At 41.5% G+C, this 16610-nt stretch overlaps 1 protein-coding gene across 1 annotated transcript in view; it reads left to right on the top strand.

Annotated features, from left to right (window-relative positions):
* The first annotated feature begins 242 nt into the window (after positions 1–242).
* Positions 243–16610, top strand: part of PLSCR5 (phospholipid scramblase family, member 5) — a 23131-nt gene continuing 6763 nt past the window's right edge. Inside the window, exons 1-3 of the mRNA XM_009890429.1 lie at positions 243–431; positions 9196–9364; positions 13786–13937. Of these exons, the coding sequence (XP_009888731.1) occupies positions 243–431; positions 9196–9364; positions 13786–13937 (510 nt within the window). The remainder of the gene's footprint in view (positions 432–9195; positions 9365–13785; positions 13938–16610) is intronic.

Genomic DNA, 16610 nt, shown 5'->3' with positions numbered 1-16610 from the left:
AGCACGTTAGTGCTTTGTCCAGTAAGCTCACCCTTTCCAAGCAGAAGTGGGCATGATGTATTAATAGGTTGCAGAGTGGTAAGTCACCTCAGCAGTAAGAAGATAGAGCGTAAACAATGATAGGCCATTTTGCTGGGAATTTAGGGCTCTTATTCTATTTAGGTTTTTTTTTTATCCTGCTTCCCCACATCCAGTTGAAAGGCAAGTCTTCCCCCTTGTGCTCTCAGCTCCTTCATGGACTTATGGTGTCAAGAAGGGCAGAAGCAGTACTGCACCCAGGAGAGGGAGCAAACCTGCCGACGTACGGAGTGCTGGGATCTGAAAGAACAGCCAAGCCGGGCTGGCCTGCTCTGAACCTGCCTAGGAACCGCCACCGCAATGCCCAGGGTTCCTCGGTGCATAGTGGTGAAGTCATCCAAGACCCAAAATGGGTGAAATGAATCATGCCCACCTTTGAGCTGTGCGTGGAGAAACACCCTGAGGTCGGTTCTCTTTCAGTTCCCATGGAGCTCACAAATTCACTTTTAAACCTTCCCAGTGAAAAAAGAAATTGCTGATTATCATATGGTGGTGAAATGGTTCCTTTGAGAGCGCACATAAAGTAAAACCAACATATATTGGTTGTTGCAGGTCATCAAGGAGCTAAAGAGCAAATGTGTGCCAGTTGGCTATATGTGACACGATGGAGGAGATGAGATGTCTCCCAGGCCCTGTATCATAGGATTGTATCTTGGGCAGTTTTGTGTTTCCAGACTTAACAATCTTGATTACGCATTTCTTCTATTTCAGTAACTGCTGAAAAAGTCATGGTTTTCATATATTTACATCTTTGCAACTTGGGGACCGGGTGGAAGGAGAAAATACAGGGACAAAGCGGGAGTGACTCACAGGGAAATAGCTATTGCATATTGTTAGAATGTAATGAAAATTATTTTGGTCTTCTGCTTTTAAGCTGGAATCCTGCTAGTAAACTGTAGTGAGATTGATTTAGCAGTAAGTACACTGAAATAACTCTGAAAAAAATAGACATTTCATTTCAGTGACAGTTTATGATAGTAATCCTCTTGCTACCTCTCCGACACAGCCAGCGCCTGCCTGGAGTGGGGAGCTCCTCTTCCTCTCTGCTTTTGCAAGTGTCATTTTATTTGTTGGACTGGGACTGAAAATGTAATTCACTGCTAAATTTGCCACAGCTAAGGTTAAACAAATGGTTACTTGTTATTTCAGCTACTGGTCTGTGGGCACACATACAGTTAGTATTTAAAATCCATAAAAAGACATATTCACAAAGGTTTGTGAAAAACGAGGCAGTTTTCCTTGCCACAATGGCAGGGATCTCAAATGAGTTGGGTTGTCAATGGGAGCGCAAGAGGTTATACAGCTTTCCATAATCTATAAAGCTTCTTCAGAATCATGTCATTAGCTTTCCTGTGGTAGTGCACAGCAGAGCTAATAATGCAATTATGGTTCATGTAGTTAAACTATGCTATTGATATTTTTTTTTCCCAGGAGGCCTTCATTTCTAGCAATTCTAATCATCTTCAGCGTACAGCTGTATGGATTCCACGTTTCACTATGAGGGAAATGAAATTGCAAATAAATACCATCTTTCCTAATGTCTCTGTAAATGCTAGATTTAGTAACCATTAACCAAATGTTGGAGTCTATAAAACGTATAATTCTTTGTATAAAAAAAAATATAGAAGAGGCCACATTCACATACCAGTCACCAGAAGAAACTATTATACAGGAGTAAATGAGAGTGGAATTTCATCCAATATTTGATTATTCTCATTTCTTGCTGCTATAATTCATTACACTTTCTGGTTTTGGTATACTAATTCTTCCTCTGTCTGTCTACTGTATTTAAACTGTAAGTATTAGAGTAAGTTAGTACAATTACCAAATGAAAATGGTGTGTGTTTAGCAGGGGAATCTTCTTTTAACTCCCCATTCTTTTGAACAAATCTGGAACCTGGAGTTCTGTACTTTCACCTGATACGCAATAAGTATGAGAGCTGGAGAGCACAGGATAATTAAGCTGAAATTTAGTCTATTATTAAGCATTAATTTATGGCTCCCATTAAGGAAATATTATATTTTTTAGAAAATGAATGGTTCCGTCTGTGCCAATCCCCACTGCAACAAGAAGCTCAATCCTGAGATGTTGGAACCCTGATTCAAAAAACATAAAGCAAGAAATAAGGATGTTCACTGTCTTCGCGGTCTCAGTCTCCCACTATTAAAGTTGTTCTCAGAAAACAAATTATTAGAGCGATGAGACAGCAGGACCAACTTTAACTATCAGAGCATCTTGTTACTGGCTAGAGCAGTTCCTGCCATTCTCTCCTCCACGATTGCTGGAAGAGAGAGCGACTGTGCAGTGACAGAGCTGGCAGAAGTATTAGTGAAGTTCACGTACATTTTTCCTTATAACCCATATTTTTAAATTGCTCAACTCTTTCTACATATTCTATTAATGCTATTTCTTTTTCTGATACATAATAAATATCTTGACTTTTGTTCTTCAGTGAAGCATTGGAAATATTCACCCTGGTCGTTTGAAATACATAAGCAAAATGCTGACATGATATACTAATTGGAAAAGTCGTGCATGCATAATTTCCTACTGTCCTCTTTTGCTCTTGTTTGTTTTACAGATGGTGCTAGGTCAAAGACGCAGGCCGTCTTAACAGGACAAGTAGTTCTGAAATTACAAGCATTAATATGTTTTCATTTATGACAAGTTTTCTGCTAAGCTTTTTTTGCTAACCTGAGCCTTTGGCAGTTTGCTAATATTTTCTTTTCTACTTTTATTTCATATACCGAGGAATCTGCAAAGTGCTTTGCAGGCATCTAAAGTAAAAAACTGTTGCATTTAGGAATCAAAAACAAATGGAAAAACTTGCTGTGATGTTTCACCACTAAACAAACTGTGATATAAGAAGAGAGGAACATATAACAAACTTGGGAACAAAGAATCTGTTTTCCAGGTCTGCTTTGAGCAGACTAATGAATTAGCATGCCTATAAAAATGTGTGATTTGACCAGTAGTGTAGCAGCCACTCAGTGACCACTGAATGGTCCAGGTAAATTGAGGCACAAAACATCTCCTGTGCAGCTTGGTGTCCCAGATACACCCCTAGAATTTTATTTGACCCAGATTGGATGCTAATGGATAACTGCTGTTGTTTGGGTTTGTTGGAAAATCAGCATTGGGTAAAGATTTAAAAAAAATTCATGTTATCCCTATAGGTTATAAATTTTAATAGGAAACAATATGAAAAATTAGCTGGTATACTGCAAGAATTACTTTTCTTAGTGGGCCACTGCCATCCTTTCAATAGGCAGAATGTCTCAAATACAGTAAGTGCAAATCCAAAATATTTTCAAATTAAAAAAAAAAGACTAAAAGTTGTTCTGTACTATTGAGTAGAATTTCTAAATGTTGCTACTAAATGTAGAAAGCAAACTGGATTGAGATCCTTAATTCCTTTTATTATTTTTTTAGGGGATGAAAAGCTTTATTAGAATTAAGCTCATCTGAAACTTATTATTCTTTCAGTATGCTAATTAATAGAGCAGGATCATGGATTTGTTAATTAAAATAAGATACCTCAGGGAAACTGAAATTAATTTTGATGTCCTAATAGAGTTACCATTATGTCATTAAATCTTGTGGATGTCTTATCCATTTCTCTTCTTTTTCTTCCCTCAAAAAGTGAAAAATGTTTATTTAGTTTGAATTTAGAATTAGAATATTGAATGGTTACTTTCTGAACATGTGGAACAGATGAGCTGATAATCTTGGGACAGTTGTAGCCCTCGTGGGAGTGTCAGGACTGTCCACCTCATGCTCTAAATAAGCACATAACTTTTCACCTCTGGGTCACTGGATCTGTGTTACTGGGGATTAACTTGTAAACAGACGCTCCAGTGACCTACTAGAGTAACTTAGTGATGTTGCCTTATATTTTCCAGAGAGGGAACTTGCAAAACTCAACCATCAGGCAGACATTGTAATGACTGCTAAAAATTTGTTGCACCTTAATGAAATGTCTTTCATGGATAGAAGGTGTCATCTGACGGCAGATACCGTGGTCAGCTGGATATGTCCATGGTAGTGATTTAGTTTGTACAGAATTTTTTAAGGGAATCTCTTGGTCATCCCCGCTTGCTGTGCTTAAGTGTAGTTTTGGAGAAGTCCCAGAGTATGCAAACTGATTCCAGTTGGGTGAGACCAAATTGGAAGACACATTCTGGGAGCAGACCAAGAGCCACCAGTGGTGCTCAACCGAAATGCCGCATGAGAACCGAAGCAAAACCCAGAGCCACCAAGCGTGGGCGAGTCCTGCATTGCCTGTCTTTTCTTTCTGCACGTGTGCTGCTGTTGCACTGCACTGTTGGCTAATGTGGGCAAAGCTGGGGCTGTCCACATCCTACCTAGTGCCTTGACAAGTTGATGTGACAGTTGATGCAAATGTTGATTTCAATTTAAGTCATTTTTACAGAAGGAAAAGCATCTAAAATATCCTCAGTGTTTTCTGATACTCTGGCTTTCCAGTGCACTTTCTGGGGGGAGTGTCAAGATGATGGGCCCAGACTCTCTTCAATGGCCCCCAGTGACAGGATAAGGGGCAACAGGCATAAACGGGAACACAGGAATTTCCGTGTGAACGTGAGGAAAAAACTCTTTACTTTGAGGGTGATAGAGCACTGGAACAGGCTGCCCAGAGGGGTTGTGGAGTCTCCTTCTCTGGAGCCTGGATGTGTTCTCAAAGCCCGCCTGGATGTGTTCCTGTCCAACCTGCTCTAGGGGAACCTGCTTTGGAAGGGGGGGGTTGGACTTAGATGACCTCCACGAAGGTCCCTTCCAGCCCCTACCATTCCGTGATTCTGTGAAAAGGAGAGATAAGTTTGAAAGAAGTACTAGGTTTTCTTCTACAGCAAAACACAATTGTTCTAATTTTATTTAATAACCTTTCAAGGCCAGCGAAGTAGTTCTGTCACATCACCAAGAGTGTTTATTGCATTTGTATCCAAAAGTTCTGTCATTCAATGTACTAGAAGACAGAAATAATCTTATTAATATACTAGTGTATATTGTTTGAGTACTTTATCTCATTTTATCGCCGAGTTACATGGGTAAAATTTAATTACAGACAAGCACTAGATCCAATTGTTAGAGGCTGCTGAGCAGTTGCAGTTTGGTTAGGCTTGTGACAGCTTATGGCTTCCCAGGCAGAATGCCTACTGCTTGATTTCAGCCTGGAAAGCGTTGAGGGGGATTTGGTTACATGTAGGAAAGGGCAAGATGCGGTTCTCTTACCGCTGAGCCTGTGTTTAATAAGCAAAAAGAAGCTGAGACAGTTTGTGAATTTCAGTTGAACCTGGCAAATGGTTTCAAGTCAAAATAAAAATAAAATCAGGTGAAATTAACTTCAGCTTCTCAAAATAGATTCATCACAGCACTGTTTACTAAAGTAAGCAGAAAAGAAGCATAAAATGTTTTTGTTTCCAATACAGTTAAAGCAGTGAACTTTATATGTACTTCCAGAGTGCTCTTGCCACAGAGCTATAAAGTTATTCTCTCTGAGACGCAAACCTAATGAATATGAAAGGATATTTACCTGAAGCAGAATAGCTTCAGGATAGATTTAAAAAAAAATCCCTCAGAGTGCTCATTAATTAGCGCAAATTCACTCAAAGGTGAGAGACTAATTTCAAAACCAAATTTCATGACCAAAGAGGAGGTTTGGCACATGGTTTGGTGCAAGAAACGTTCAGGTCTTGCATGCTGCTCCTTTTTGGCCTTATTTTTGCTTGAATCACATCGGTCTGCTTACATAATTTAACCTCTTCATGGTCACACTTCTGCTTTTATCTTAAAACCTGTTTAATATGATGCAAATTGAAACATTTGGTTCTGGGGTTGAATTCAGTATTCTGGACTGACCATTTCATGCTGCTGGGAAACCAGCGTGTGGGTGAGGCAGCGCTCACCAGCGGTGCCCACAGCCCCGCCACGTGCTGTGTTTTTATCAGAACAAGATTTTACAGGTGATTTAAAAACAATCAAAACCAACCAAACAAAAACTCAACACAACAAAAATCCACCCCTAAAAAAAACCCTGGAAAAAAAACTCCAAAAGCAAACACCTCCTCCTCAAAAAACAACCAACCAAAAAAACCCCAAAGCCTTCTCCATCTACTGTGTCAAAATTGGGTACGGAAGCTGGTTTATGAACTTCCAGCTGATTGCTGTATTTTGCTGACATCTATATCTAGGCTCTGACCTGTATCCATACTTGCTGGGGGGAGCATTAAAATTTCTGATACCTATTCAATACCCATGTACTGTTTCTAAATCCAGGTGCTTGAAAGATTTCTTTCTTGTTCTTACACAATCATTTTAAGACTGCTATCTTCACTCCATTTCTCCCAGTTCACTTAAATGCAAAATAAAGAGCAGAGCGCCAAACAGCTGTTATTTTAAAGGCTGTATTTTTCTATTAATTCATGCACAACAGTCACCTTGGGGAATAGCTACAGTAAACCTGCCATGGGCAGAGAAAGGAGAGCAGGCTGCTCCGTAGTGCGGGGTGCGATACGTGCCGTCAGCACGGGCAGCCGCTCAGCGCTGCCGATGCCGGGTGCTGCCTGCGGTATTTCAACATGATTGCAGACGTCTTCGGAGGGGAGGAGTTACTGTAGACACGAGCTGCAGCAGGACGCCTCACAACCCAAAGTTCAAGGTGAGATCCATATTAGGTGGCCGCTTATTTAAAAAATTGATTTTTTTCTTTTTTTTTTTTTTTTTCCAGTGCAGAAAGCAAAACTGGGTAAAAATCTGTAACTTGGAGCTTCTTTTTGCACAGAGTCACCCTCTGATACTTGTGCTCGTGCTCAGCATTTCTCTCTGCTCTAAAGGCACACCTAGGAAAGGTAGGAAGGCTGTATAATCTCCTAGTAAAAAAATGACAATACCAACATGTTTTAACACTGGTGACAATTGATATTTTGAGGAAACGAAATATAAAATGGAAATGGGCATTAGCCATCGCCCCTCTTAGCAGGAGGGAAGCTCAGGCATTGCTCAGTGAGGTCTGGGTTGCCTTTCATGGCACCTGCATGCTGTCCTGATCCTGCCTGCTGGATGGCAGAGCGCATCCCTGGCTGCTCAGAGCTCGGTACGGGCAGGCGGGGAGGAGCTGAGCTCTCACATTAACTTGTCTAGACTGTGGGGACAGGGGGAGAGGCAGTTCCTGCTTACCTGGGGCAGCCGATGGTGATACAGCGGGGAAAGGGCAGTGTCATCTTTTCCCTGCTGAATACAAGGGCAAATATCTTGCACTGAGTTTATCGGGCAGTTTTCTGAGCAGCAGGGAGCCGGACAGCTTTTCCTAATACTTTCAACTTTGCTGCTGTCTCCTGTTTTTCTCTTGGTGCCTCTGACAACCAGTGAAGGTGCTTTTTGTGAAACCGTTGCCATGCTCTGGCTGTGGTGCCTGTAGAAGAGTGATTAAGGCTCCAGAAAAGCAGCACCTATGCTGAGCCATATGCTATCTTTGCTCTATTGTTCTACCTGGTTGACAAATACTATATACTTTCTTGAGGAAAATCTGTGTTTTGGCTCTGTGCCATCTGAGACAATGATGTCTCAGTCCATGGATAGGTTTCCTACAGGCTGCAGTAATTTGTTTACTAACCATTAGCTACAATGATGTTTGTATGTCAGCTTAGCAGGGATGGATCCCTGTGCTTTTGGAGAAGTAGTAGTTATAGAGAAGATGCAATGTAACTTTTCTTTAAAGAAAAAAGGAAGATTCTAGATGTATAAACTCCTCCAGCCAAGCCCTGCTTGCCCTAATCTGAATAGTGTTATTGATTTTAATGGATCCATGATAACTTGCATCTTCTATGGGTTTGCCCAGCACTCTTTATAAGCTGTATACCATGGGATGGAATAAGTATATTTTACAGGTAGAGGGAATACATGTATGCACAATTGGCTTATTTATTTTATTTTATTTTATTTTATTTTATTTTATTTTATTTTATCTATACCTGTGACTGTGTTACAGATGTTCAGCACATTCATATAGAGGAAGGGAGCATGTTCAGACTCCTCATGCTAGAGTAAATGTAGACAGTGATCCCTGGGAGCCTTCTGCAAGGGACAGAGACAGTAAGCTCAATGTCTTGGCAGAACCCCACTTTGGGTACTGCTGCTCTGCTTCCTCAGGTCCTTAACAGCTGGCCAGAAACATTCTGTGAATGTTTTTCCTGATTTCTTGAGTATTTTTTTCCTGTGTATTTCTAAATGGAGTTGTTCAGCCTGGAGAAGAGAAGACTCCAGGGAGACCTTATAGCGGCTTTCCAGTATCTGAAGGGGACCTACAAGAAAGCTGGAGAGGGACTTTTTACAAGGGCATGTAGTGATAGGATGAAGGGTAATGGCTTCAAACTGGAAGAGGGGAGATTTTAAAATAGATATCAGGAAGAAATTCTTTCCTGTGAGGGTGGTGAGACACTGGCACAGGTTGCCCAGAGAAGTTGTGGCTGCCCCATCCCTGGAAGTGTCCAAGGCCAGGCTGGATGGGGCTTTGAGCAACTTGGTCTGGTGGGAGGTGTCCCTACCCATGGCAGCGGGGTTGGAACTAGATGATCTTTAAGGTCCCTCCCAACCTAAACCATTCTATGACTCCATGAAATATCACAAAAGGATGGCTGCATTTGTGCTTGGACAAACGTGATTAAGCCTTCTGTTCCTGAAGTCCATAGTGAAGCTGCTTTTAATCATGGCTGGAGTAGATTTTGACCAGTATTTGAGTACTTATTTAAAAACAAATAAACAAACAACTGAATATTCAGATTAAAGAAACTATTAAATATATAGTTTTGTTTGTAAAGATCTATGCCAATGCAAGACTACTGTTTACAATCTATTGTAAATCTATTGATGTAATCTACTAAAATTATTGCTTCAGAATAAAACAATAAGAATGGGGTAAGAGGAGACATCTACAGAAAATTGTGAGAGAAATGGAAAAATAGAATATGTACTTCAATCTTTCTATAATATGTACTTCTATTTTTCTATTACTTATTTACTACAATTTTGTAAATAATATCAGAAAATTACTTCTTTTGGGCAGAACTGCTTCAGGGAAATGTTTATTTCATGTGTGGCAGGATGATGAAACCTGGCTCCTGCAGACGGGCAGACCTGCCTGTGCCACCGTGGTGGCTGTTGCCCAGGAGCCTGATGCTGCGGTGCCAGCAGCTCCCAGCACCACCAGGCTGCCCTGTCCCAGAGCCCGCAAACGCCGTGGGAACGGCTGGGACTGGTCCTGTGTGATGGGTACCGAGTACAGCACAGACAGGCTGCATCGGTGTCCGTGTGTTCCTCCAGGTCAGCAAGTGAGCTGCTTGGACTTCTCAAAAATGCTTTTTATAAATGTTTGAAACATCGCCTTTCACCATATGTATGTGTTTTCTATTTTAGGCACATTTTTCTTACTGTACTGCGCTTGCTTTGTACATTGACAGAACTATTGGGATTTTACTTTTGTTTGGTTTTCTGGGAGCTATAATAAGTCTTTATTAATTTTTAAAGGTAGGTGGGTGCCGTCTCATCTGAGTTTTCATCTGCCATTTTCAAAGTTAGGTTTATTATATTTATCCAGAGCTTTCCCTTTCCTTTTTACTTCTTTGTTTAGGCTTTGTGTCTGCTCTCCAAGTTAGATCCCCTGCTCCAAAGCAGCACATTTTTGACAGGGAGGAAGGAAGCAAAAAGTGATTTCAAACTTCTTCTGCAGCCAGAGGGATTTGTTTAGTGCAGTTTTTCACCAACCAAAGATTTTGTCTGTGGGCTGTCTTCTCCCTTCACATGGTTTTTCCCAGGGTGAGCACAGCAGGGACCGGCTGCTGGGTCAGGCTGTGCTGCCACTGCACCCAGAGACTTCTCAAGCAGGAAATGATGAACTCCTGGAAAGTTTCACAACACCAAATTTTTACATGTTCCATAGGTAGACCTGAGGCCTTTGCATGGACTAAAACTAAAGCAGTTAATAAAAATCATCTTCTATATAATTTTTTTAGAGGAGTTTTCTGTATTCTTCCTTCAGAGATCCTCATCAGCATCTTCCTGAACCGTATACTCTGGAATTAAATCTGCTCGGACATGCTGCCACAAAGCGTTTCAAATCAGTAGGACTTGCAGTAGCAGAGAGAACAGAAAATGGTCCCCAACACCTCCCTCTGCTCTGCCGGGCTCTGTGCATAGGCTCTGCCATTTTTGCAGCCATGCTTCATATCTGTCTGCAGATCGCATGTGTGTGATGATCTCCATGGCGACTTGGGCACTTGAGGCAGAAATATGAGCTGGTAAGTCAAGGTTACTCTCCCTCCTCCTCCTCCTCCTTCCCTCTCGGTGCAATGCGGGCGATTACGTGTGTTACGTTTCGGTATGGACGGTGCTTGTTTGGAGCAAAGCACAGCCAGTCTGTTTTAATACTCCAAATCCAGTTTAAACACCTCACACGGATCAGCAGAGCCCTGCATAGGCAGGGGGGTGGTGTGTGGGGTGGGGGGTACAGGATCGTTTTCTGGGTCTGTGTGCAGGCATGACACCCCTCGTAGGGGAGGCTGGTGCTACACGGATGGAATACAGTGAGAAATCCAAGGCAGCTTTTCCCGCCCTGTGCATGGGAGATGTTGAGTGGGGGCCAGCCATAGGGAAATGCAGGTAATTAGCTCCTCTGTCTTTACTGGATACTCCGAAGAAACAGAAACATAAATATTGAATTATAAAGATAGAATTTGTATAGTCTCAGGATATACACATACATTGTAAAGCAGAATTTTAGGTCTAATGTGTAGCCAGTGGATATATTGAAGTTTTGCCTCTTTGTATTCACAAAACACTTTTTCCTCTTTCCATTGGTGCAAACGACTTGAAACGAATAATGTTTTTCTTGTTTGTTAGCATCATCTCCCCCTGTTGTCCATAGACATAAAATGCAGTGTTCTGGAACATGAGAAAGGCAATACATTTCCTCCAGCTCTTTGTAAGCTGATATGAAGTAGACAGACACCTTCTGAAGTTTTGTGCATGCTGTGCTCTTTTTTTCTTTGCTGCAACAAGAAAAGCCTTTTCTTTTAACCTGGCTTCCTTTGAAGAAGTAACTCGGGAAGCTTCATGGCCTCACAAGGTAAGTGCATCTATAGTCTGTATTTTTAGATCATGTTTACAGAAAACTACTGTCTTGTACGTTTCCAGCAATCAGCAGTCTGATGAAGTGAGAGTTTCAGGCTAAAACCACATCAGCCAAAGCACAGTTGTTTTGGCATCCTTTAATTTTTCAGCATTCAAGAGGCTCCTAAGGAGACTAAAATCTATACTAGAATGTTGTTTGAATAAAATATGTTACAAAATGTTAGCATCCGTATTCAATCAGAAGATTTAGTGTTTGTGTCTTTGTGCTTAAACCTGTCGGTACAGAATGCGTGGGAAGGGCAGGTACTGAGCCAAAAGGTACCACTATCTTTGTACGCTTCTTTCCTATTCCACTTTGAAAATACCAAATCAGCAAATGCTTTTCACTTGCAAAACTGGTCAGAGTCTTGATAGACATAAGAAAAAATAAATATCTGAAGAATAACTGAATTTAATCAGATTACTCCTTTCTGGATTCATCTTTGTCATGTATTGTCTTTTAGCTGCAGCCGGTTGGGTACTCGGGGCTATAGGCAAACACTGCAGTGTGCTGATGATCTAACAAGCCTTCTAAAGTAATCTTGTCCATGCCTTCAAACAGTTAAACTAAGTAGAAGGACACAAATCTCTTTTTTCTTAACATGAATGCAACTCCACAGAGGTCACCTTGTGACGTACAGAGGTGGATGTTGGCCCAGGCAATTTCAGCAATGTCAATTGATGTTTGCCAAGTGTTTACTCCTCTTTTTTTTTTTCCTCCCCAAATAATACTCAAAACATTCTGCACTTACGGCACTAAAAGTTATACAGCAGCAAGCAAGTTTCACAGCATTGTTGCACTCTTGGCATATACATTTTTTTACATTTTGTTTATCTTTAGCCATATAAGAGAGATCTGGTTTTATATATTTTTAATACATAGTAGTTAAGAGAAGCAGCAAGATAGTCATGTTGTGTAATACGGTTTTCATAATGAAAGAACTTGACAGTATACTTCTTTTAGGAAGAAGTAACTCTACAGATTGTGATTGTACAGAATGCTCACTGCATCATATGGTAACTTTTAAGTTTTCCCATACCATAAATGAAATGGGAAACATCCACAAAAATAGACAGTGTGTCAGAGTAGCTCAGATTGTCATCAATATTTAATGTATTTACTGTTTGATTTTTGTATAGCTTAAAATTTGACAGGTAGAACTGCAATTTGTTGTCTTTTTTTTCTCTTTATTATTGGAGAATAACACTAACACTCGGCCACTTCATGGCATTTCATGTAACAACAAGAGTTACGGCAGTAACAGAACCCTGAGAGGTAAAATGATGCAGAAGAGCATATAAAATATTTATTATCCAGTTATACATTTTTAAAAGACAGCTACAAATTCAAAGGGGTTGCTACTTCTTCCTGTGGTCTCAGACTTTAAAAGAAAGCAGTGGCTGCAAAGATAAATTAAGATCAAAATATGATTAAACGATGAATCATCCATAGTGAGTTCAAATAATGCTAAAGAATCTCATTTAAACCCACAACAGCAAAAGAGAACTTCAGACCTAGAGCCAAAATTCCTTCTGAACCTCAAACCCCATCCTGCCAAAGTATTGTCACACATGAGATAACAATGATCAGTTTGGGGACTGCTTTACTGCCAAAGCGCAGGGGCTCAGCTTAATATGAGGATTTAGTATTTATATGCGCAGAGCTTCAGCTCGCTTGCTCTTGTTCCGGCAGAGCCAGTGTTACTGAAGGCTGCGGAAAGATGCTCATAGTAAAACCAGTAGGAGTTTGTTGAGAATCAAATGGCTCAGGTGATCGCGGCACTGTGGGGGACGGTGCCTGTGCGTATGAAGGGGTGTGGGCATACAGGTGCCCGTAACATTAAATACTCTCCTTTCCTTCGCAGCACGAGCCAAGGCAACCATTGCTGTTTCCTAAAGGACGTGTTTGCAATAGCAACCAGAAAACACGGCTTAATGATATCTGATCTTTTCATTAAGATAATAATGAATAATACACTGTAAGAGGCTGTGTAGGCTTTGATACCAGGGTTGTAACATCCAGCTTGGGGAATCTGAGATCCCTGGAAAGGTTATCTCTAATTAAGAGAAAATATGCATGCCCTCAAGATGCTAGAACGCATCTTGCTAGCAGCGAGCCCTCAGCAGCTCGGTGTACAGTAGCACGCAGGGCTGAGCAGCCCGTGCTGAGGAGCTTGTGGCCACCCTTTGTGTGAGTCCAGACCAGCTCCAGCCCTGTCCCACTGACTGAGCGCTCGCAAGCTGTCAGAGTGGATCAGGTGTCCTCCAAGACCACATCTCCCGGTTTAGCTTCATCTATAGTGATTCCACTTTGCATACTCTAGGACTGTTTTATAAAGTGAATCAGAGTGCTCAAAGTGTGGGACCACCAGGAGATTCATTTCAGATCCTCACACCTGATCTGAACTAAAATGCTGATACATTCACAGGCAGAATGTGACGTTATTGTTTCAGTTTTGGTCCAAGCAGCTAGTTGCTGTTTGTTCCTGTTCATTTCAGATTTATTTTTTTTTCTTTTCCTGCAGAATCTCAGGGACAAACCAACTCAGTCTTTAAGGATTACCTCCCTGGTTCTTCTGACCTTCCGGAACAGAATAAGCCTGTGGAACCAACAAGTCTCTGGAAGCAAACATCACACACTCATAACTTGCCACCTGGTCTGGAGTACCTGAACCAGGTCCTGAATCTTTTCCAAATGTTAGAATTGTTTTGTTTTCCTTGTAGATTTCTTTGATACCCTGGGAGATGGGGTTGTTTGTTTTTTTTTCTCAGGAAGGGCAGGTGGAGATGGAGAGGCTTTTTTTATTTGGTATTACTATGAAATAAGGAACGTAGGAATGGCAAGCCTTGCCTTCATTGCTGCCATTCATTTCTACAGAAATTCATTTGTTGTGCATGCACCTCTCCTTGCACCAAACCCATGGTTTTCTTCCCTATAGGACTTTTTCTTGGTCATAGCATTGCCCCCTCCTTGTCCCCCCAGTTTCCTTCCAGTTCCTTAAGAACTCACTCTCAGGAAAATGGCTACCAAACTCCAGTTGACCTCAAAAAGACTAAAGCAGGCAGTGTGTGAGGGAATTGTCACCTCCTTATAACCCATCCTTTGAGGAACATGAAGGTCTTCTGAGCAAATTCCTTCTGCCAAGGACAGTGCTCTCCAGGTTAGAGGTAAGGTCCTGGGGAGGTGAGCTCCTGTGGTGACAGCTTTGTGAGCATAAGCCTGGGTGGCTACAAGCGCTCCCCCACCTCCTGTCGGGTGGTGGGGCAGGAAAGCGCTAGTGCCTGAGACGGGGAAGTGCTGCAAATGGAAGCAGATGAGTCGGTCACAGGCAGGGGATGGAAAGTCTCCTCAGTCCTACTGCTAAACGTGTAGTTGTCCATCTCACCCTGCGAGCCCTCTCGGCTCCTGGAGCTCAGAGCGGTGATGATCTTCAGCTCTGCTCCAGAAGTGTCATCTCTTCCTGCTTTTTTTTTTTTTTTTTAACTTGGAGTGCTGCTGCTGCTGCTTTGACAATGACTCCAGTTTGCATTTCACACGTGGCTGGGTTCTGCCACTCTTGTGTGTGCTGAGCAACACTTCACACACCCTGCCTGGTATGGGCAGGGACAGGATCGGGCGCCCAGTCTGGTCAGGTTGTGATTCCAATACACGCATTTCTGCTGTGTTTGTATTTTGGTGGTGCTGGTAAATGTTTATTTCACTCAAGGTCTGTATTTTAGATATACATTTCTGGTAGTTTTGTACAGAAGCAGAAACTGAATGTGTTTTATATTTGGAGGTAAGTTACCTAGATAGCTAATGAAACTGGGAGTCCCTTCAGAAAAAACCTTTCATGTGGAGTTACGATTTTCATTTCATGGTGCCCATGCACAAAATGATATGTGTTGTCAATTATATTTGCTCACAGACTGTGGGAGCTACATTTTTTAGTCTAAAAGTGATTGTGATAGTAAATACTTGGCAGGTTACATATTCAGTCTCCTGTACGAACATGAAATATCATTCAGATTTACCCATGCAATGTGGGCAAGCAAATTCTATTACTCCATTTTATAGAAGCTTTACATCTGACATAAAGACAAAAGAGCAAGTGACTGTCAGATCTATAACTAGAACCGAAGACTTCATTCATGCTTGTCCTCTGCCCAATAACCATGTGTCTGCTGCAGCCCTTGCTATTTGTTTTCAATTTTCTCTGCAGTCTGAAAGTGGAAAGCGTGTGTGCAATGATGATTATTGGCATATACCCACAGCCAGAGTTTCCATGCATTGCAGAACATTTTGGTGTGCAATGCTAAAGTCATACTGGCTGTGTGACTGATGAAACAAATTCATACAGGATAGATTGCAGCAGAGAGGAGATCCGATCAGCAGGGAGAGAGCTGCCTGCAGAATGAATGTGGGATTCACAGATGCTGGGGTGATCCCTTGGGATTTACCCTGATGGACTAAAAGATTTTCACATAATGAAATTCTCAGATGAATGAAGATGTTTCTAGCAGAACTGGGAATCTTTGACGCCATTGGGAAGACTGGAATACTGTTTCCTTCTGGTTGTGTGTGTATTGGGGAAAGGTGTGTCCAAATTTAAATTTAAATAGGCACAGGCAGGTGCTACTGTAAGGATATGGGGAATAAAGAACCCGCTTTAAAGCAAGACTGAGAGTGTTTCATCTTTAGACTAACAAAATGCTGCCAGAGAGGGAACTGTGACAGCTCTCACCTCCAGAAAAGTAAACAACCTGTGGGGAAAAGAAATGTTTAATTGATGGAATGGTATTACCAGAAGAAAGACTGTATAGAAAGTGGTTGTGAACAAATACAGGATAAAAAATAGAAATGAGGTTCTGGGATTAACTCCAGCAGGAGTGGGGAGGATGGCTGAATAGATTTGAAAGCTGAATATATTTCTTAGTAAGACCATGATGTGGTTGACTCAGAAACAAGGATCCAAGTTAGTGAATCTCAGAGAGATCCTCACAGTCTCATTCTAAACAGCAACTCAAGGGCACAGCATATAGTGTTGGATGAGAGGAAAAGAAATGATCTGCTGTGTACATTAAGGCCAGACAGCAATATTTCACTCTGCAAATACACACCCAGAGTCCATCGGGCTGGGGAGCGGATCGCTGGGCTGTTCAAGGTGTACCAGAGAAGGGCAATAAACTGCCCTTGCCCTGGCAAGCTGATACCATGCTTTCTATCATTATCACAAAAGTGATATTCTTTAAACAATTTCCTGCAAAACAAGTTACCTGAACCTCATTATTATCTTCCAGATCACAGCCATAGTTTGAGAACTTGGCCAGTGCCCATCACAAAAATCAAGGGAACCTTTGCCCACAGCAG

The sequence above is a fragment of the Charadrius vociferus genome, unplaced genomic scaffold, assembly GCF_000708025.1.
Source record: "Charadrius vociferus isolate BGI_N301 unplaced genomic scaffold, ASM70802v2 scaffold650, whole genome shotgun sequence".
Classification (NCBI taxonomy): Eukaryota; Metazoa; Chordata; class Aves; order Charadriiformes; family Charadriidae; genus Charadrius; species Charadrius vociferus.
The sequence above is the reverse complement of the archived record's forward strand: the minus strand, read 5'-3'. Positions and strand labels throughout refer to the sequence as shown.